Source organism: Panthera pardus, unplaced genomic scaffold (assembly GCF_024362965.1).
Source record: "Panthera pardus isolate Hobbes unplaced genomic scaffold, ASM2436296v1 HiC_scaffold_11, whole genome shotgun sequence".
NCBI classification, from domain to species: Eukaryota; Metazoa; Chordata; class Mammalia; order Carnivora; family Felidae; genus Panthera; species Panthera pardus.
In genome coordinates, this window is record NW_026526666.1 from 61,023,195 (window position 1) to 61,047,452 (window position 24,258).

The 24,258-nt window shown below is 37.2% G+C and overlaps 1 protein-coding gene across 6 annotated transcripts in view; it reads right to left on the reverse strand.

The window, feature by feature from the left end:
* The window catches only part of PRKAA2 (protein kinase AMP-activated catalytic subunit alpha 2), an 82,163-nt gene that overhangs the window by 24,469 nt on the left and 33,436 nt on the right, over positions 1 to 24,258 (reverse strand). For 4 of the 6 annotated variants that reach the window (XM_019449153.2, XM_019449152.2, XM_019449154.2 and 1 more), the window contains exons 2-4: positions 22,326 to 22,467; positions 7,787 to 7,880; positions 6,948 to 7,092 (exon numbers count right to left, since the gene is read on the reverse strand). In XM_019449153.2, the coding sequence (XP_019304698.1) occupies positions 6,948 to 7,092; positions 7,787 to 7,880; positions 22,326 to 22,467 (381 nt within the window). Of the gene's footprint in view, positions 1 to 6,947; positions 7,093 to 7,786; positions 7,881 to 9,621; positions 9,941 to 22,325; positions 22,468 to 24,258 lie in introns of those variants that run through there. The other 2 variants (XM_053894856.1, XM_019449155.2) reach the window with 2 other exon arrangements.

Here is a 24,258-nt window from a genome sequence, read left to right on the forward strand (position 1 = left end):
TCCTGAAGGGCCAGGTTCTGGACAGTGTACGACCACTTTTTAATATAATTGTGCTTGCAGGTGCAGGTCATATAACAAGCTATTAAAACACATAAAGGACAGAAAACTAGCCAAAATGATGAAATGGAAGAATTCTCAAAAGAAATTCCAGGAAGAAATGACAGCTAGAGAATTGATCAAAACAGATATAAACAATCTATCTGATCAAGCATTTTGAATAACAGTCATAAGATTAATAGCTAGATTTGAAAAGAGGATAGAAGACAGCAGAGAATCTACTGCTACAGAGATCAAAGAACTAAGAAATAGTCACAACGAATTGAGAAATGCTGCAAATGAGGTGCAAAATAAACGAGATGCAGTGACAGCAATAGAAGATAAAATTAGGGAAAATGATGAAGCCAAGAAAAAGAGAGATAAGAAAATGCTAGATCATGAGGGGAGAATTAGAGAACTATGTCATTCAATGAAACATAATAATATCTGTATCCTAGGAGTTCCAGCAGAAGAAGAGAGAAAGGGGCAGAAGGTTTACTTGAACAAATTATAGCGGAGAACTTCCCTAATCTAGGAAAGGAAGTGGACATCCAAATCCAGGAGGCAAAGAGAACTCCCTTCAGACTCAACAAGAATAGGTCTTCACCATGGCATATCATAATGAAACTGGCAAAAAAGAAAGATAAAGAGGGAATTCTGAAAGCAGTTAGGGACAAATGGGCCTTAACCTGTAAGAGTAGACACATAACAGTAGAGGCAGACCTGTTCCCTGAAACTTGGCAGGCCAGAAGAGAATGGCAGGAAATAATCAATGTGCTGAACAGGAAAAATATGCAGCCAAGAATCCTTTATCCAGCAAGGCTGTCATTCAGAATAGAAGGAGAGATAAAGGTTTTCCCAGACAGACAAAAGCTGAAGGAGTTCATAACCACTAAACCAGCCCTGCAAGAGATCCTAAGGAGGACTCTGTGAGTGGAAAGCAGCAAAGACTATAAAAGAACAGAGATATCACCACAAGCATAAAACCTACAGATAACACAATGACACTAAATTCATATCTTTCAGTAAGAACTCTGAATGTAAATGGACTACATGCCCCAGTCAAAAGACAGAGGATATCAGAATGGATTAAAAACAAGATCCATCTATACGCTGTCTAAAAGAGACTCATTTTAGACCTAAGGACACCTTCAGAAAGTGAGGGAATGGAGAACCTCTATCATGCTACTGGAAGTCAAAAGAAAGCTGCAGTAGTCATACTTAAACAAACTAGATTTTAAACTAAAAGCTGTAACAAGATGAAGAAGGAAACTGTATTGTAATTATGGGGTCTATCCATCAAGAAGAGCTAACAATTATAAATGTTTATGCCCCCAACACACAGGTTCCCAAATATAGCAATCAATTAATCACAAACGTAAGCAACCTTATTGGTAAGAATATGGTAATTGCAGGAGACTTTAATACTTCATTTATAGCAATGGACAGATCATCTAGGCGGAAAATCAATAAACGAACAATGGCCTTGAATGATACACTGGACCAGATGGACTTGACAGATATATTCAGAATTTTTCATCCAAAAGCAGCAGAATACACATTCTTCTCAAGTGCACATGGAACATTCTCCAAGACAGAACAGTTACCGGGTCACAAAACAGCCCTCAATAAACATAAAAAAACTGAGATCATACCATGCATATTTTCAGATCACAACACTATGAAACTTGAAATCAACAACAAGAAAAAGTTTGGAAAGGCATGGAGGTTAAAGAACATCCTACCGAAGAATAAATGGGTCTGGGAATGCAAGCTGGTGCAGCCACTCTGGAAAACAGTTTGGAGGCCCCTCAAAAAATTAAAAATAGAACTACCCTATGACCTAGTAATTGCACTACTAGGTATTTATCCAAGGGATACAAGTGTGCTGTTTCAAAGGGACACATGCACCCCAATGTTTATAGCAACACTATCAACAATAGCCAAAGTATGGAAAGAGCCCAATGTCCATCGATGGATGAATGGATAAAGAAGATGCAGTGTGTGTATACACACACACACACACACACACACACACACACACACATATAATGGAGTATTACTCGGTAATCAAAAAGAATGAAATCTTGCCATTTGCAACTACGTGGATGGAACTGGAGGGTATTATGCTAAGTGAAATTAGTCAGAGAAAGACAAATATAATATGACTCACTCATATGAGGACTTTAAGACACAGATGAACATAAGGGAAGGGAAGCAAAAATAATATAAAAACAAGGAGGGGGACAAAACATGAGACTCTTAAATATGGAGAACAAACAGGGTTACTGGAGGGGTTGTGGGAGGGGGGATGAGCTAAATGGGTAAGGGGCATTAAGGAATCTACTCCTGAAATCATTGTTGCACTACATGCTAACTAATTTGGATGTAAATTTAAAAAATTAAAGTAAATAGGAAAAAAAAAGAATAAATGGGTCAACCAGACAATTAAAGAAGAAATTAAAAAATATATGGAAGCAAATGAAAATGAAAACACAACAGTCCAAACCTTCTGAGATGCAGCAAAGGCAGTCATTAAGAGGAAAATACACTGCAATTTGGCCTATCTCAAGAAACCAGAAAATTCCAAATACAAACACCTAATCGCTCACCTAAAGGAACTAGAAGCAGAAGAGCAAAGAAACCCCAAAGCCAGTAGAAGAAGAGAAATAATAAAGATTAGAGCAGAAATAAACAATACAGAATCCAAAAAAAAAAAGAGAGAACAGATAAATGAATCTAAGAGTTGGTTTTTTGAAAAAATAAACCAAATTGATAAACCCCTAGCCAGACTTCTTAAAAAGAGAGAAGACCCAAATAGATAAAATCATGAATGAAAAAGGACAGATCACAACCAACACCACAGAAATACATACAATTATTAGAGAATACTATTAAAAATTATATGCCAACAAATTGGACAACCTGGAAAAAATGGACAAATTTCTAGACACCCCCACACTACCAAAATTCAAACGTGAAGAAACAGAAAATTTGAACAGACCCAAATCAGCAAAGAAATTGAATCAGTTATCAAAAATCTCCCAACAGGGGTGCCTGGGTGGCTCAGTTGGTTAAGCATCTGACTTCAGCCTAGGTCATGATCTCGTTGTTCCCAAGTTTGAGCCCCACGTTGGGCTCTGTGCTGACAGCTCAGAGCCTAGAGCCTGTTTCAGATTCTGTGTGTGTGTGTGTGTGTGTGTGTGTGTGTGTGTGTGTGTGTGTGTCTTTCTGCCCCTCTCCCACTTGTGCGCGCTTCTCTCTCTCAAAACCAAATAAAGCATTAAAAAAAAAAAAATCTCCCAACAAATAAGAGTCCTGGACCAGATGGCTTTCCCGGGGAATTCTACCAGACATTTAAAGCAGAGTTAATACCTATCCTTCTCAAGCTGTTCCAAAAAATAGAAATGAAAGGAAAACTTCTGGACTCATTCTACGAAGCCAGCATTACTTTGATTCCCGAACCAGAGACCCCACAAAAAAGGAGAATTACAGGCCAATATCCCTGATGAACATGGATGTAAAAATTCTCAACAAGATACTAGCAAATCGAATTCAATAGTCTATTAAAAGAATTATTTGCCATGATCAAGTGGAATTCATTTCTGGGCTGCAGGGCTAGTTCAATATTTGCAAATCAGTGTGATATATCACATTAATAGAAGAAAGGATAAGAACCACATGATCTCAATAGATGCAGAAAAAACATTTGACAAAATACAGCATCCTTTCATAACAAAAACTCTCAAGAAAGTCGGGATAAAAGTAACATACGTTAACATCATAAAAGCCATATATGAAAAGTCCACAGCTAGTATCATCCTCAAGGGGGAAAAACTGAGCGCTTTCCCCCTGAGATCAGGAACGTGACAGGGATGTCCACTCTCACCGCTGTTATTTAACATAGTGTTGGAAGTCCTAGCCTTAGCAATCAGACAACAAAATGAAATAAAAGGCATCTGAATTGGCAAAGAAGTCAAACTTTCACTTTTCACAGATGGCATGATACTCTACATGGAAAATCCAAAAAACTCCATCAAAAAGCTGCTAGAATTGATACATGAATTCAGCAAAGTCACAGGATACAAAATCAATGTACAGAAATCAGTTGCAAAGATGTAAAAGATCTGTATGTTAAAAACTATATAAAACTTACGAGAGAAATTCGAGAAGACACAAAGAAATGGAAAAACATTCCATGCTCACGAATTAGAAGAACAAATACTGTTAAAATGTCAATACTACCCAAAGCAATCTACACATTCAATGCAATCCTAATCAAAATTACACTGGTATTTCTTCTCAGAACTAGAACAAATAATCCTAAAATTTGTATGGAGCCACAAAAGACCCTGAATGGCCAAAGTAACGTGGAAAAAGAAAACCAAAGCAGGAAGCGTCACAATCCCAGACTTTAGCCTCTAGCACACAAAGCTGTAATCATCAAGACAGTATGCTTTTGGCACAAAAACAGATACATAGACCAATGGAATAGAGAACCCAGAAGTGGACCCACAAATGTATGGCCAACTAATCTTTGACAAAGCGGGAAAGAGTATCCAATGGAAAAAAGACCGTCTCCAGCAAACAGTGGTGGAAGAACTAGAAAGCAACATGCAGAAGAATGAAACTGCACCACTTTCTTACACTATGCACAAAAATAAACTCAAAATGAATGAAAGACCTAAATGTGAGACAGGAAACCATCAAACCCTACAGGAGAAAACAGGCAACAACCTCTTTGACCTCAGCCGCAGCAAATTCTTACTCGACATGTCTCTGAAGGCAAGGGAAATAAAAGCAAAAATGAACTATTGGGACCTCATCAAGATAAAAACCTTCTGCACTGCAAAGGAAATAATCAACAAAACTAAAAGGCAACTGACCAAATGGGAAAAGTTATTTGCAAATGACTTATCAGATATCAGATAAAGGGTTAGTATCCAAAACCTATAAAGAACTTACAAAACTTAACACCCAAAAAACAAATAATCCAGTGAAGAAACAGGCAGAAGTCATGAATGGATATTTTCCAAAGAAGACACTCAGATGGACAACAGACACATGAAAAGATGCTCAATGTCACTCATCATCAGGGAAATACATATCAAAACCACACTGAGATACCACCTCACACTGGTCAGAGTGACTAAAATTAACAACTCAATCAACAACAGATGTTGGCAAGGATGTGGAGAAATGGGAACCCTCTTGTACTGTTGGTGGGAATGCAAAGTGGTGCAGCCACTCTGGAAAACAGTGTGGAGGTTCCTCAAAAAATTAAAAATAGATCTACCCTATGGCCCAGAAATACCGCTGCTAGGAATTTGGCCAAGGGATACAAGAGTGCTGATTCATAGGGGCACATGTACCCGAATGTTTATAGCAGCGTTTTGAACAATAGCCAAATTGCAGAAAGAACCCACATGTCCATTAACCGATGAATGGATAAAGAAGATGGACTACTACTTGGCAATGAGAAAGAATTAAATCTTTCCATTTGCAACAACATGAATGGAACTAGAGGGTATTATGCTAAGTGAAATAAGTCAGTCAGAGAAAGACAGGTATCATATATTTTCACTCATATGTAGAATTTGAGAAACTTAATGGAGGACCGTGGGGAAGGGGAAAAAATAAGTTTCAAACAGAGAGGAAGGCAAACTATAACAGACCCTTAAATACAGAGAACAAACTGGGGGTTGCTGGGGGGGGTGGAGGGAGAGGGAAAAATGAGTGAAGAAAACTGAGGAGGGCACTTGTTGGGATGAGCACTGGGTGCTGTATGTAAGTAATGAATCATGGGAATCTACTCCTGAAGCCAAGAGTACACTGTATACACCGTATGTTAGCTAACTTGACAATAAATTATGAAGAAATAAATTTTTTTAATTTTAAAAAGAAAAGAAAGTGAAGCAGGGAAACTAGTTTCCTTGTTTAAAAAATTTTTTTAATGTTTATTTATTTCTGGTGGGGAGGGGCAGAGAGAGGGGCGGGGGACAGAGGATCTGAAGTGAGCTCTGTGCCAACAGCACAGAGCCTGATGTGGGGTTCAAACTCATGAACTGTGAGATCATGACCTGAAGTAGGACACTTAACCAATTGAGCCACTCGGGTGTCCCAAAAGGGGCCTGCCCAAGTTTCCTAGTTTTTAAAGATTATACAAAATTAGACAATATTATTATTATAATAATATTATATATTAATATATAATTATATATTTATATATAATTATATTATAATTATTATATTATATATTATTACATAACAATTATTACTATTAAATATATACAAAATTATTACAAAAATTATAAATAAGCACTGCTGAACTCTGGTACCTTTCTATCTTTCTATAATCTCTCACCTCCTAGTGTTTTTGCCAAACTCTCTACTATGGTACTCTTTCCAGGTTTGTTTACCCCAGAAAGTGTTCGGTGCCTTAAATTTACATTTCACCTTTTTGTTTCCTCTTGACCAAAACTCCTATTCTCTTAGCAAGTTGTTAGATTTTACCCTTGATCAATTCAGAAAGACTTTAAGTCTCCAAAGCTGCATATAAATTTTCATTACCCCTCTTGAAGTACATTCATCAAAGGAAGTTTCCATATTTTCATTAGATTTTCAAAGGAGTTTGTGACCCCCACAAAAATAACAGTTAAGAATTCCTTTAGAAGGAAATGCAGATTAAATGGATTTACCTTGAAGCTAGCCCTAACTTCTCTGGAAGTATTTGCATTTTAAAAAACTGTTTAGATGAACACAATAAGGTAGCCTGGAGACTGCGCAACTAATCCCTTTTCATGGTCTAGGATTTGCAAAGTTGAACCTGCAAATTCGTACCTTAACACTTGCTACTGACACATTTTTAAAAGGCAACCAGTACATTTCTGAACAACCTTGGAGTTACATACCAAAATCCGCTATCTTGGCATTCATGTGAGCATCCAACAGCACATTCTCTGGTTTCAGGTCTCGATGAACTACCATATGCCTATGACAGTAATCCACAGCTGACAGAATCTGCTGAAAGAGGCGCCTTGCTTCCACCTCTTCAACCTAGCAAGTATAACAGAAGCTGCACTAAGAATATTTAGGACATCTTCATAGCAAGAGTTTCAGTTTTATAATCAACCCAAACGTAACTGTGTAAGCTAATTAGAACTGGGTCAGAATTTTCAACAAATCAGATAAACAAACCAAAAACTTGCATTAAAGGTCAACATGTTAATCAACAAGGTTTTTCTGTGCTGCTAGGAAGATATGATTTTCAATTAATATCACTAAATGTGCACAATGTTTTAGGCAATCAACAAACATAATGTAAAACAGAACTTCTATGAAAGTGCTCCGAAAAGAAAATAATTGAAGCTTCAACATGTTATACAACAGATTTTTCATTCTGAAAACACAAATATCATGTTGGCAACTAAGTGGAACATGTTCTCTAAAATCAGTATTTCAAAAGGTGTATTTTTTTTAAGATTTTATTTTTAAGTAATCTCTACATCCAATGTGGAGCTTGAACGTACAACCCCAAGATCAAAAGTCACATGCTGCACTCACTGAGCCAGGAAGGAGCCCCTTGAAATGTATATTTTTAAGAAAGAAAATATGTCTACTATTCTGTATCTTTAGTTGGGCTTTATTACAGAAGCAACCCTGACTTTGTAGGTATCTTTGTGGTTTACTATTTCCTACTATCCTCTTTCTTAGCTTAGGGGTTTATCGTACTAGATAATAAGTTACTCACCCGTCCATGTTTACAGATGTAGTCAAATAATTCACCACCAGACACATATTCCATTACCATAAAAAAATCTGTTGGAGTGCTGATCACCTGGTATCTTTTTTGTAAATAAAAAGAATCATAAAAAAAATGTTAGTTTAATTTAAAAAATCAAGCTAGTATATTATTGCTACAATTTTATATTCCAGTGCTTTACAATATTTTAAGATGGCAACAAATTATCAAAACAATCACAGAGCTATAAACATAGCTTTACAAAATTCTCTCCTTTCTGAGGCTTAAGGACTTTTCTTCAGATCCTCCCTTTCGTGTTTACAAATTCTTTGAAATCCGTCATTCTTGAAAAAGTAAGCATTAATGTCTCCATTTAAACAATTTTTTTTATAGTCTGGAGATCAAGCATCATATTGAAACATAAATTAAAAATACTCTTGTTAAGGTTAAATGATACAAGAGATTTAATCAGCAAAATGCAGAAAGTGGACAAATAACCATTTCTTCAACAAATAAAACGTGAGAAAAGAAAAAGGGAGGGGGGAGCTATAGGTTAAAAGCAAATCAAGGGGCACCTGAGTGGCTCAGTCAGTTAAGCATCTGACTCCTGATTTCGGCTCAAGTCATGATCTATCACGGTTCATGAGATTGAGCCCCACACTGGGCTCCGCACTTAAGAGAGCGGAGGCTGCTTGGAATTCTCTTTCTCTCTTTCTGCCCACCCTGCCCTGATCTCTCTCCCTCCGTCTCTCTCTCTCTCAAAATAAAATAAACTTTAAAAAAAATTTATGAACCAAAGTCTGAATTATGACTGGGTGGTTGATAATATTGTTAATCACTTTAATTTTTTAGGTGTTATAATGATCTATGCTTGTGTTTTTTAAATAAAGAGTCTATATTCCAGAGCAGATAGTGAAAAGTTTAGAGATTAAAAACATAATATTTTGGGATGTACTTCAAAATAATTTGGGGTGGGAGAAGTGGAAAGAAGCAGATAAAACAGTACACTGGCAATCATTGAAGCCAAATGGATACATGAGGCTTTATCACTTTACTTTTTGTATACATCAAAAACGTTCCATAGTAAAAAATTAAATAGACATATATATGAATGTGTGTTTATATATATATTTCTTAAATTGACTTCTCGGCAAAGCTGAGAACATTAAAAAAATAAGAATCTTAGCTCTACTTGAAAAAAATTTCATAAAAGACTTCTCCCCATATACACAATTTTAACAAAGTTTTGAAAACAAGTTAAATACAATTATTAAAGTTTTAACTTTGTTTATAAAGGATATCTATAATCTGATTGTGAGCAATATGTGATTTCTACTGAGTTACTATTTAGGGCCACTAAGTATAGCTGTGTAGTTTTTGCATGGCTTCCAGGCACCCAATGAAGACACAAGTAGGAGTTGAAAAGTGGCCCAGATGCTACCCTGTTCAATGTGTCAGAAGCAGGAGACCCCTTCGGTAAATTCGTCCACCCTGATAGAGTACTTTTTACTAATGTGCACGAAAGCAAGTATGTGCTACATGGTGGTTCTGGTTATTATTCCCCATTAAAAAGGAAAGGAAAATGGCCCGGTAGTTGGTCATGTAACCACATACTATATATTTTAAGAAAAGATACATCATGTGTAAATTAAACATTTGAAAAAAGTAAATATTAAAGCTACAGTATAAAAATGATTATAGATCTTCAAAAAAATATTCCTAATAGCAATCTTTAGTCTTTTGGGTGAAAAATGACACAGTAACCACTTTATATAAAATAAACTAACACCACTGAAGAATAAAGTTAAGATTACTTCAAATGAACTATGAAAAGAGAATTTTACCTGAGAACTCCAGAAGAAATGATTCTGTAAGAGCAATCTTACCAGGCACCAAACTCTAACTGAATAAAATGAATAGTGTGAAGCAGGAGCACCTAGTCAACTCACTGCCGGCTAATCTGGTTTATTAACAGAATTCTCTATCGCTTTTCTGCTCTGTTACATCCTTGGGGCATAACAAAAAAACAAGTGATGAAATTCTAATAAACTTAGCTGCTGATTCTTCCACGTATATCACAGGTCTTCAGTGGATACTGTTGGATTGAACTATTTCATGAAACCTCTAACTCCAAAGTAGCCACGGTGCACATTAAAGGCCAATCTAGAGCGATGAAAACCACAGCCAACATTACTAATAAGCACTTATACCGTGTGCCAGACACTGAGCTATTAAATTGTGACATTTACTATTTGTTGCAAATCTACATGTATTGCACTCGGTGAGATCAATGGCTCCTGTCTCTAGTTGCGGAGCCTACACTCACTGAGGAAGACAGACATCAGACAAGTATTCTTTTCAAAACATGAATCTGTTCTTCAGTAGCCTCCTAATTAAAATCTTCAGGGAGTTCCCAGTGCTCTTAGGTGCTGAGTGAATCAGGCCCCCCCCCCCCCCAACGCCTGTGTCTACACTGTCTCATCTTTGATTCCCACCACTAGAGGGCACTATTTCTTCCATTCGTTCATTCGTGCTGCACTTGCTCCTGCCTCAGCATCTGTCTAAGCAGTGCCTACTAAGGTGAGTCCTGTACTATGACCTGTACCCGGACCTGTAACTGGCCACCAGTCAGCCTTTATATCTCCGCTTAAGCAGAGAAGGTCACTCCGTAAGCCCAGGTCACCCTTTCTGCTCTCACAGAGCACTCCCTTCCCTTCAGGGCTTGTACCTCAGCTGGTGATCTATACAGTGATTGAGTGTGCACCTAGTGAAGTATCTGTAACAAAGCAGTCATTTAAATAAGTAAATAAATAAATTAGCACTTTTACAATAATAATTGTGACCAGCTCGGAGCCAAAACCAGAATAATTAGGGCAATATTACAACAAAAATTCAATGAATAAAATTTCAGTTAACTAGAATGAAGTCAAGACAAGAAGAAACATGATTTTTAAAAGAAAGAAATCCTAAGAAAACAGTTTCTTTTTTTTTCCTTAATTTTTTTTTAATGTTTGTTTATTTTTGAGACAGAGACAGAGCATGAACAGGGGAGGGGTAGAGAGAGAGGGAGACACAGAATCTGAAACAGGCTCCAGGCTCTGAGCTGTCAGCACAGAGCCTGACGTGGGGCTTGAACTCATGGACCGTGAGATCATGACCTGAGCCGAAATCGGATGCTTGACTGAGCCACCCAGGCCCCCCTAAGAAAACAGTTTCATAGTGGGACTTAGGTAAAAAGGCAAATTCCAGGATTATGTTCGTAAACCTAGCCAGAGTAAGCTAAATTTTTGTGCCTTCCAAAATAATAACCACATTGAAGCATTATAAGAAATTCAATCATGAAACTCATTCATATCATCATTTTCTTAATACAACAGAAAAGTAAACTAACATGCTTTAGAAACATTTTTCAGAAAAAGTATAATTAGGCAAAAAAATTCCAGTATCCCCCAAAACCTCAAGCATTCTCCAGCTAACCAAGTTATATGCATTTTTAAGCACTATCCATTTAAATAGCATACAGAACTCAGGAAAAATCTGTCTAAAGTTAGACAAAAATCAATATTCATGAGTAAACCTCCTTGATGGTTACATCCATAGAGATTTAAAATTATTTATATAGCTGCATATATAGCATATTTTTCTTTATTTAGAAGTCAGTTATTAAAGAAATTAGTAATCATTATTCTTAGTTCATTTATTGGTCCATGAATGGCCTACTTTTAATTACAATTTTTAATATAAGCACCTACAAACCCATCACCCAAACAAAAACCTAGGACCTGAACAATACCTTCCAGCTAACTATACAATGCAGTCCTCTTCCCCCTTCTACTGCTTCTCCCCAAACAAGTTAGCCATCATCCTGAATCCCATTCCTGCTTCCCTTGCTTTCTCTTTTATACATTTGTGTGTGTGTGTGTGTGTGTGTGTGTGTGTCCCTTTATCTTCATATGTATGTAAAATTCATACTCTTACGTATATTTTTATTTTAATTGCTCTCAGCTTTAAAAAAAGGGTATCAGGCTATATGTAGTATTTTGGGACCTGTTTTATTGATCCATCCACAATGCTGTGTTTGCTATACTTATTTGATGTAACCATTATATAATATTTCATTGTATTTATTGATCTACTCTCCTGTTAATGGAGAAGCTATTTATTCATCCAATCTACCACTGGAGAGTAAATTTTTTCCACAATTTTGCTACCATCAATTGCGCTGCTGTGAACATTCTTATATATGGCAAGATCTTCTCTTTCATATACACCTATGAATGAAATTGCTGAGTCATAGTTTATGTGAATGTCCAATTATAGGAAATAATGCCAACTGTTTTCCAAAAACATCTTAGCAATACTAAAATGTTTAGAAAATCTGTGGATTTAGATATTCTCCAACCTTGGAAAACACCATACACATTTCTTATGAAATGCTCACTCCTGTCCTGTGCCCATTTTTATTAGGTTGATCATACTTTATTTATACATGGATATACAGAAAAAATCAGTATCTTCTCTAACATTCTAAAAGATTATTAATATGTCTTGGTTATTAACTTGATAAAAGTATACATTTCTAATCAATTCCCACTGGATTTGGCTCTCATTTTTCTCTGTAAATAGACCTATATGTATTTCTAAAAACTAACAGCCGTAAAAAATGTACGTGTATATACCCATGCAACACTGTTATCAATGCATAATTTAACAAATCACAAATGTCATCAAATATCCAAATAGGTTTCCTGATTAGCTTATAATATCTTTTTGCTTTTTGTTTTAATATTTTAATTAAGGATCCAAATATAATCAATACATTGCAACTGATTAATAATGTCTCTCATGTTTCTTTTAATTTATATATGCTCCTCTACCTCTGTTTTCTTTTGCATTCTTTTGTTGAAGAAACCAGTGGCTTGTCCTGTAGAGGATTCCATGGTCTTATATGGCTGATCCATCCTTTATGGCAACATAATGAACAATTTATAGCACCCTGTTAGATCTAGAGATTGCATCAGATTGCATTTTTTTTTAATTTAAAAAAAAAAATTTTTTTTTTTAACATTTATTTATTTTTGAGACAGAGAGAGACAGAGCATGAACGGGGGAGGGGCAGAGAGAGAGGGAGACACAGAATCGGAAGCAGGCTCCAGGATCTGGGCCATCGGCCCAGAGCCCGACGCGGGGCTCGAACCCACGGACCGCAAGATCGTGACCTGAGCCAAAGTCGGACGCTCAACCGACTGAGCCACCCAGGCGCCCCAAATTTTTTAATGTTTAACTTTGAGACACAGAGACAGAGTGTGAGCAGGGAGGGGCAGAGACACAGGGAGACACAGAATCCAAAGAAGGCTCCAGCCTCTGAGCTGTCAGCAGAGAGCCAGATACGGGGCTCAAACTCATGAACCGTAAGATCACGACCTGAACCAAAATCGGACGCTTAACCGCTTAACTGACTGAACCACCCAGGCACCCCTAGATCAGATATCATTTTGATTTTTATTTTCCTTTGAAGGACTAGATGGTGCTGTGTACCTCCAGGCAAAGGCATATAATGTATGTCTTTCTTTTTTGAGAAATTAGCAGCCATTGCTGATCAGATCCTAGATTAATTCACACGGAAATTTTAAAAGCTAGCCAATTTGCATAATCTAATAATATATTATGATCTAAAGGGAACCCTCACTCAGGGCACCTGGGTGGCTCAGTTGGTTAAGTGTCCAGCTTTGGCTCAGGTCATGATCTTGGGGTTTGTGAGTTCAAGCACCGCATCAGGCTCTGTGTTGGCTGGTTCAAATAACAGTGTCTCCCTCTCTCTCTCCTCCCCTGCTCACGTTCTCTCTCTCAAAAATAAATAAACCTTAAAAACAATTTTTTTAATAAAAAAAATTAAGGAAACCCTCACTCAAAACGTTCTTACTCAAAAACCCCATTGTCTCTGAAGTACAAGCCATCATCAGATTACATACCCAATACTTTTTCTTGTTATAGTCATCAACCTATCTCCTTGCCCACTCCCTTTCATTCTGACTTAATGTCCTTTTCCCCACTGCTACTGTTGTCATCATTTAGGGTGTACATGGGAGATCTGTCCAATCAATACATGGCCTCTAATTTCCTGGACCCCCTCATCCTCCACCACACACGGCCATGCTCTCCATGGTCATTTACTATCAAAGACTAACTCTTCCAATTACTCACTGGATTCCTTCCTCCCACCTACTAAAGGGCTTGCTTTCTGCAACGAGCTCTTCTTTCTCCTGTATCACTCTCTCCACCTTGACTGAACCATCCCCTTTGGTATACAAGCATTAATATCTTCCATCTTAAAAGTAGACCCTACATTCCCCTCTAGTTACCACTCCTATTTATCTCCTTACCTTTTAATAAAATTCCTAAATTGTATATTGTTAATAACTCCTCCTTCATCTCAAATGCTCTCCTAAGCCCCTCATAACAGGATTTATGTTATGTCCTCATTACAATTAATAGGTCCTTTTTGAAGACACCAGCAATCTCCACCTTGCCAAATCTAATGATCAATTCTCAGCACCATCTTACTCAATATTTAGCAGTGAAAGGAATAGTTAATAATCTCTCAAATATGTTCTTCACTAGACTTCAAGATACCAGATTCTCCTGGTTTTCCTCCAACCTCATAACTGTTCATTTTCATTCTCTTCTGCTGGTTCCTCCTCATCTTGGACATCTTAACATCATAGTGCCCTAGAGATGAATTCATGAACTTCTTGTTTATCTGTACTCACATCCTTGGTGATCTCATCAAGTCTTAGGGCTTTAAATATCTTAACTACTAGTTACATGGTGAGGACTTCCAAATTTCTATCTTACACAGTTCCTTAACTCCAGAATCACATCTTCAGTAGCCTACTTTTATCTCTACTTAGATGCTTAATAAGCATCTCAATATCATAAAACCAGGGGTGGCTGGGTGGCTCAGTCAATTACGGGTCCAACTCTTGGTTTAGGCTCAGGTCATGAGCTCATGGTTTGTGGGTTTGAGCCCCGCATCAGGCTCAGCACTGACAGTGCAGAGATTCTCTCTCTCCCTCTCTCTCTGACCCTTCCCCACTCGTGCTCACTCGCACTCTCAAAATAAAAAACTTAAAAAAAAAAAAAAACACGTAAAACCAAAATCAAATTCTTGATTCCACCCTCCACCTCTAACTTGTTCCTCCTACAATCTTCTCCATTTCACTTAATGGCAACTATTTCACTCTTTTATTTGCCAAAGCCAAATAACCTTGGAGTCCATCACTGACTTCTCTCCTCTCACAATCCACATCTAATCTCTCTCAGCAAATGCTATTTACCCTACCTTGAAAGCATATACAGAAGATGCTTACTTCTCAACACCCTCCAAACTATGCTCTATTCCAAGCCACCAAGAATACCGCAATGGACTCCTGACTAGCTTCCCTGCTTCAACGTAAGTCAGGTCATATCATACCTCTGATGAAAACTTTCTAATGGCTTCCCATCCCACTCAGAGTAAAAGCCAAAGTCCTTACAATGGCCTACACAGTTTGGCTCCCCTTTAGGTCTCTGTCCTCACCTCTTACTCCAATCCCCCCTGAATCACACTGCCTAGAGGACTGAATGACTCTGCTCCCTTGATCTCTGGACTGTATTTCCACCTCAGAGCCTTTGTATTTACTGTTCCCTCCATCAGTTATCTTCCTCCCCAGATAATCTGCATGGTATATTCCCTTACCTCTCCACTATCTTACAATATAGTTTACTAATATAAAGTTTACTACCTTCCCACCAACCCCCTCTACACACATACACACACAAATAGAAGCCCCATATGAGCAGAGATGCTATTATCAACTTTTTGTTTGCTGACGCATTCCAAGTGGCCTAAATGGTGCCATTTGCTGAATGAATGGATGAATAAACTAACTTTTTGGCCTTGTTTTCCTCCATTTCCCTACACATACTCTGTGCACCAGACGAGCAAGACTGTTGTTCCCAGTATACCATGTTCTTTACACTTTCATTCTTTGACTCTTGTTGTCCTCCCAGAACCATCAGGACCTTATTCAAAATGTCACCTGCCACTGTGCGAGGTGCTAGGGAGATAAACATGGTATCTAACATCTCCATTTAGATGTCCAATGGGATTCTCAACTTAACATGGCCAAAACAACTATCCTTGATGCCCACCTGTACCCCAACATGATTCACCTCCATTCTCCCTATCTTGAAAAACAGCATCATTATCACCACTTAGCTGCTCACACCGAAATCCAAAATCTCAGTTGCTCAGGCACACGCGCGCGCGCACACACACACACACACACACACGCACGCACACACACAATATTTCTTATTCACTTTCTTGTCCTCAGTAATTCATTCGTTTTATCTCCAAACTACACACTGAATCCATCAATTCTCCCCACCTAGACCAGTATTGTCAAATAGAACTTTCTGCATTGACAGAAATGTTTTATGCAGTCTCTGTCCGATACAATAGCCACTAACCACATGTTGCTATTAAACACCTGAAAAACAGCTTCTGTGACCAGAGAACTAAATATTTTAATTAATTTAAATTTATGCTACATGTGGCTAGTGGCTACTATACCAGACAGCACAAATCTAGACTATCACTTTGGGTAAAGTCACCATAATCACAATGTTTCAGCTGGACTATAGCAACAGCTTCCTACCTGGTCTGCTTCCACTTCTGTCCCCACACCCATTCTACACTATAGTCATATCATGTCACTAGATGGCTAGATCTTAATCTTTTATTTATTTTTTTAATGTTTCCTTATTTTTGAGAGAGAGAGCAAACAGGGGAGAGGCAGAGAGAGAGGATGACAGAGGATCCAAAGCAGGCTCTGTGACGACAGCAGAGAGCCCAATACAGGACTCGAACTCACGAACCGTGAGATCATGACCTGAGCCAAAGTCAGATGCTCAAACAACTGAGCCACCCAGGTGCCCCAATAATCTTCCAGGTCTTAGTTCAAACTTTACCTCTTCAGGGAGGTCTTCCCCACAACCTAATCTGAATTAACACTTCTGCCTCGCTAATCACACCCTGGAACAGAACCATATGGTTTCATTCTCCTCAAAGCACGTATCACTGCCTAAAGTAATCTTGTTAATTTGATTACTCCCTATCTAGAACTGCTAGATACCTCTAGAACATAAACGCCACAAGGGCAGAAACCATGTCTTTCACCACTGTATCCCCAATGATAGAACAGTTCCTATTATATAGCAGGTGCTCAATAAAAATTTGTTAAATTGAAGAAAAAAACATAATCTCTGCTTCTAAAGAACTCGGTCTTGTGGGGGGAAACTAAAAAAAAACAAAAAACAAAAAAAAAGAGTGAATACAATGTAATGCCCAGGACTTTAGAAAAGCTGACTGCTATGGTACAGAGAGGATGATACCTAACTCAGTCTTAGGGAGTAAAGCAGGTTTTCTAGAGGCAATCACATGTAAAGCCTCAGATCTAAATGGCAAGTTGGAATTGGGAGCCTAGGGGAAGGGAGGTGTGGGAAAACTTTTCTAAGCAGAAGCAACAGCCAAAAGACAAGTAAAAGACCTAGTGACAATAAAAACAGAAAAAAATGGACAGACTCAGGAGATACTTAGGAAAAAGGAGCTTCAGAACTCAACAATTAATTATATGTGATGGAAAGGAATTAAAGATTATGTCCAAGTTTTAGGCTCAGAAAATTGCATGAATGGTACTTTTACTAAACAAACAAAAAAACAGAGAAGTGTGGAAAAGAAAGAAAAGTTCAACTTAGTTTCAGATGATTCTAGGACTTCAGAATGGAATCATCCAATAAAGAGTACATGTGTTCAGAATTCAGGAGAAATACCTGCCCAGAAATACAGGTCTAGAAGTCATGAGCACAAAGGTGACAAATGACAACCAACATAATAGATGGGGGCACCCAAAGGCGGTTCACTAAGATTACAGTTGCTCACACTGCTGAAATGCATCATTATTTAATGGCCATGCAGAGAAAGAGGCCCATAAAGAAAAGTCTTAAGAAGTGGCAAAAAAGAAAGAAAATCAGAAGACTATGACGTCACAGAAACCTAGGGACTGCAACATTTCAAGGTGATGAACAATGTTAAAGAGCTATCTACAGGCTGAATAAGATTAAAAAAATTAAAAAATAGGCAAAACCAGCTCTACCAAATTAGGAAGTATTCATCTTTTGATTAGTAAAATGAAGTTCCCCAAGAACTATGGTGGGGGGGGCGGGGGGAGACAAAAATCAAATCAACAAATTCTAGTTCATGGGTAAGTCTGGAGTTTCCTCTGAATCCTGTTTTCTCCTTTCAGTTTTCTCACAGTGATATTTTTTCAATTTGAGTTAATAGAGATATCATCCAATAAATACCCTCCATTCTTGGTTTTTGGTTTTCAAGCTTTCTTGCTAGAGAAACTAGAGGCCCATTCTGTAACAAGGGAACTATTCTTGGCAGCTAGTCCAAGACTACACAAAACAAACAAAACCACTGAAAGGATCAGGTCTCTCTCTCTATTTAAATCACTAACACTGTTAGAGGCTATGTCAATAAGCTTGTTCTAAACCAAGGATACATGAGTGCTTTTTCTTTTTTTATTTCAGTCCACAATTAAAGAGGCAATCAAGCTGAATGGATTAAGCCCAAGGCTAGAAAGCAGAGCTTTAAACATTAAATTTACCTCCACTAATTACTTTCCGATCAACCCTAAGAACATTCTATATCTCCTACACAAAACAAATAATTAAATAATTATAATTATAAGCAAATAATTAAATAATCCTGAACCAGAATGAGATAATTAGCCAAAGTAAATTTAAAATGACAAATAATTATAGAAATGAAGGCAAGAAAACACTGGTACATAGGACAACAAAAATAAGCATTTAAGGGAGGCTGGGTGGCTGAGTCAACTGAGCATCCGTCCTCGGCTCAGGTCATGATTTCACGGTTCCTGAATTCGAGTCCCACATCAAGCTCACTGCTATCAGCGTAGGGCCCACTTCGGATCCTCTGTCCCCGTCTTTCTCTGCCCCTCCCTTGCTCACACTGTCTCTCTCAAAAATAAATAAACAGTAGAAAAAATAAGAATAATAAGCTTTTAAATCCTCATGACAGTTGCAACTGCCTCCTGACAAAATCCGATCTGTGTTTGTAGGACTAGAACAGGAACTAGGACTCATACTTTAAATGGGCAAAGTTTCCTTGGGGGTCTTTCAGGGTTGGCATTCTAAAAGGGATGAGGTTAAGGAACAAGGCAAATACAGAGGTATCTCCCTTCACTCTCATTCTGGCATGTGATACTTTTAGTCTGACTTCTCAGCTTTCTCCTCTCACAGAAAGTGGCCACTCAGTAAGGAAGAGCAAAGAGATTTAGCTTAGAAGTCACTCAGTAACTAGAATAAAGTCATTATTAACATGGAGTTGAAGTCAGCTATGAACTGTTTCAAAAACAGTTAATCATGAAAGTGGACTGGAATCAGCAGGTGGGTTGCCAATTCCTGCTTTAGACCAATGTTTATCAAATACTAGGCATTATACCAGTGCAAACACATCCTCATTTTAAAGTTAAGGAAACAAAGAATGGGAGAGGTGAGTCACCAAGCTAGTAGGTAGTATTTTAATTCTTAAGATAATCTTTAAAAATCAGTATAAATGTATTCTGGATCTTCTAGAATATAGGTCTTAGATGATAACCTTATAATCAATCAGGTACTGCTGTGCAAATTCAGTGGCCTTATTTCTTGTTTATGTTTATGATCAAGTGAACTTCAAGTCAAGATCAAATGACACTGACGCTTACTGTTATGAAGGAAGTTTTCATGGTAGTGGTTTGAGAGAGAACTGAGTCGTCACAGTCACCCAATAGCACACCAAGCCCCTCCAAAAAAAGCCTTCTCTAAACAGTTGCATATTCATGTTGTTAGTAAGATGAACGGAACATACCAATTTGCAACAGTTCACCAACAATAAATGTACGCATGTTCCAAATCCTAGCAATAAGTGGATTAGCCACTCATTTAAGGATTTCAAGAATGCTACTGTATTAGTTTCCTATTGCTGCCAATACTTCAAATTTGGTGGCTGACAACAACAAAAATGTATTATCTTGTAGTTTTATATAAGTCTAATACACCTCACTGGGCTAAAATCAAGGTTGTCAGCAAGGCTGTATTGCCTTCTGAAGGCTCTAGGGGGAAACTTTTCTATTTTCTAACTTTCAGAGCCTGCCTACATTCCTTGGTTCATGGCCCTCTTCCTCCATCTTCAAAGTCAGCAACAGCCAATTAAGTCCTTCTCACATTTAACACTCTGACCTTGCTTCATCCTCAAACCTCTTTCTCTTAGTCTTCTGATTCCCTCTTTCACTTTTATTTTTTTTTTTTTCAATTTTTTTTTAACGTTTATTTATTTTTGAGACAGAGAGAGACAGAGCATGAACGGGGGAGGGTCAGAGAGAGGGAGACACAGAATCTGAAACAGGCTCCGGGCTCTGAGCTGTCAGCACAGAGCCCGACGCGGGGCTCGAACTCACGGACCACGAGATAATTACCTGAGCCGAAGTCGGACGCTTAACCGACTGAGCCACCCAGGCGCCCCCCTCTTTCACTTTTAAAGGCCGTTGTGATTACTATGGGCACACCCAGAAAATAAAGGAAAACCTCCCTAAAGTCAGCTGATCAGCAACCTTAAATCTATCTCTAACTTTAATTCCCGTTTGCCATGTAATGTAACACAGTCAAAGAATCTAGGAAATAGGATATCTGGGGCAGGGGGATTATTCAGCCTACCACAGCTACTATGCTAGCTTTGTCACAGGCAGATAATATATCTCTATAGGTTATTGAGATGTTTCTCATTAACACTGACACCCAAAGATGACTCACTAACAAAGTTTAGGCTAAATATAATGCCTGATTATAATGAACTAGCAAATAAAATCTCAAAGATATTAAAAATGATTTTTTACGGTATAGTCATATCAACAGGCATTCTCTGCAATATTATTTGAAGGAAAAAATATATATGGCCTTGGACCTCATTCTATTAATTCTACAATTAAACTAACAATGATTTGTTTTTTGAAAACCACCATTATTTGTCACATTATACTATAGATACTATGAATTTCAATGACTTCATTCATTGTCTTATATTTAAATTGTGAATTTATTTTAGTTTCATAGTTGTGTTGAAGCTATAAGCATATGGAGTTTATTATACCTAATTCTTTGTTTCTATATACTTAAAAAACAATACACTAAAAATAATTAAGGCAAGACCAGGGATCCACAAATTTATTTTTCCCTTAAAAGGGATTTATATAATTTTGTTTTGAGAAAAACTGGAGTAAAGCATTAACAGCATGGCATCAGCTACCAGCTCTGCAATTTACTGGCTATTTGACCTTGGACACACTGATGATACTCTAGATATGTAATTTCCCTATTTATAAACTGAAGACAATAATACCTATCCTATAGGCTCATCAAGAGGATACAGTGAAATTATATATGTAAAATTCTCAATATAGTTCCTAGCCATTATCAGGTACTCAACAAGATTAATATTTATTTTATAAAACTCTATCCAAACTTTAAGATAAAAAATAAAGAGGGGTGCCTAGGTGGTCAGTTAAGCACCTGACTCTTGGATTCAGCTCAGGGCATGATTTCACAGTTCATGGGATCAAGCCCCATGTCAGGCTCTGCACTGGCAGTGCTTAGTCTGCTTGAGATTCTGTCTCCCTCTCTCTCTGCCCCTCCCCCACTCCCTCTGCACCTCTCTCTCTCAAAATAAACTTTAAAACAATTTTTTAAGATAAAAAATAGAGACAATTATCAGTGTTTATCATATTACATTTTCTCAGTTAATATAAAACTGCAACTTTAAATGATTTAAAAGAACACTGTTCCATACTCAGTATCTACATTTTCTACAAGTATAATCAATTTTAAATTATTTATCTTTCAATATAATTAATCAGGTTTATCAATCTCTTCATATTTACTTATCTTTTAAATTTGTAACTTATCCTATCAAAAAAAATCCATTTGCCTCCCTAAGAGCTTTGGTATCAGTAATCACAGTAATAACTGCAGTTTTGCAAATAATATACTAGGGTGGATAATCTCTACCAGTTACTTTCTACCTTTTCCAAAAAGAAAATACTGTTATGTTAACGAAAATAGACTAGAAAAAAAATTATGAAATGACTCCAGGAATACCAAAGTCCTAAATGCCCTTTAAAGTGAATACTAGGGAAGAGTCAACTTCTAAGGCTGCATTCATCACCCGAAAACAGTAGCAATTTTGAAAAGTGACTCTTAATTATAAACTAAAAGTATACAAAAAAAGATTAATAGAGGTTAAATGAATTAATATTTGCTGAATACAAATAAAAAAAGAATTATACTTTATAAAAAGTTAACTAAAGATAAACAATTATTTATAAATTCACAGGAATTATTTCAGGACAGTTTCTTTTGCATTATCAGGTACAAAAATACTTACAGTTTGATAATATGAGGATGGCGAAAGAGTTTTAGATTTTGAATTTCTCGTTTTATTTTTCCAACAACATCTAAACTGCGAATCTTCTGTCTATTTAAGATTTTAACTGCCACTTTATGGCCTGTCAATTGATGTTCTCCAACTAAAGAAAAGAAAAAGGGAAAAACTTGCTGTCATAGCAACATAATCATTTATTCACGTTTCCTTCCACTGTAACCCCAAATTTCTTTACTCATATATACCACTTTTATATCTTTTATTGCACAGATCTTCAGTTTCCTTTCCTTCTATTTCTTCTACTAGAGTATGCACTCCTTGAAGAAAGAAACTGTATCTTAGGGGCGCCTGGGTGGCTCAGTTGGTTAAGCGGCCGACTTTGGCTCAGGTCATGATCTCGCGGTCCGTGAGTTCGAGCCCCGTGTCGGGCTCTGTGCTGACAGTTCAGAGCCTGGAGCCTGTTTCAGATTCTGTGTCTCCCTCTCTCTGACCCTCTCCTGTTCATGCTCTGTCTCCCTCTGTCTCAAAAATAAATAAACGTTAAAAAAAAAATTAAAAAAAAAAAAAAAAAAAGAAACTGTATCTTAGCCTTCTCTGTATCCTCAGTACCTAACATGGAGATGTCCTTTAAATATTTGTGGAAAGGATTACTGAATTCTACATTCCTACCAAAAAAAAAAAAAAAAAAAAAACAAAAACCAAATTTGGAACATCTTTTGGATAAAGCAGAATTATGTTTTGTTAATCTCTTTATTTCTTCATTTCTGGTTAGTGCCAGTCATTGTATTATAGAAGAATAAATAATTGCTGTAATAGATGAAAAACTTACAACTGATTTCATTACTATTTCATCAGAAAATACACATGTAGCCCTTATTTTATATATTTTTTTGTCTTTTCCATAAAACCTTCCTATTTCCCCATATTTAGTGGGATCTCTTCTTCTTTCAAACTCTCACAGTATGTTTATAAAATTCATGTATCATCATTTTAGGCTATTATAAACATTTGTGGTTCTGACATATCATATGACATGAGCTATTATAGTTCACACCCACCCCCATCTTGAGTAAGGTGGTCAGTATTCATCCAAGTCTCCCAGAAGAAATAACACAGTATTTTGTACAAAATACATGCTAAATAAGTATATCTTCCATTAAATTAAACAATAATCCTTCCCCTTTCATAGAACACATTCATAGTACCCAAATACTGCTCAGATGAAAAATCCCTTCATTGGAGAACAAATCTGCCTCCCCTCTTTTTCTTTCAATTACTATTCTAAATACTGACCATTCTCCTCCAAACACTTAGTCAACCCTTGACTCCTTCCAACAAATTCCCCTTTCTTTTCTTTGGGGAAAATGAAGTCTTTAGGAGAATTTCCTCTATCTTCAAGGCTTGATTATATCCACATCTCTCTTTGTTCCAGTCTCAGATGTTTTCACCTTCCTCCTGTTTAAGACTAGTATCATCAACTTGTGGTCTTGAACCCATCTTTTCTCCATTCTCCTTATACTCAACCTTTTTTTTTTTTTAATATTTTTTTAATGCTTATTTATTCATTTTGGAGAGAGAGAGAGAGATAGTGAGGGGAGGGGCAGAGAGGGAGGGAGACAGAGAATTCCAAGCAGGCTCCCCATTGTCAGCGCAGAACCCGATGTGGGGCTCAAACTCACAAACCATGAGATCATCATGACCTGAGCTGAAATCAAGAGTCAGATCCTTAACCGACTAAGTCACCCAGGCGCCACTCAACAACCTTTTTCTTTTCTAACAGCCCTTCTCCTTAGCCCATCAATATTCCATCCTGCCCCCAAATCTTCCACTTACCCTGTATCTTCCTTTAGTTTTTAACATCTGCCTCATCAAAATTTCTCAAAACAGTAGTCTACATTTATTGTCTGTTCTTCCTCCCTTTTAACCCTTCAGAAGT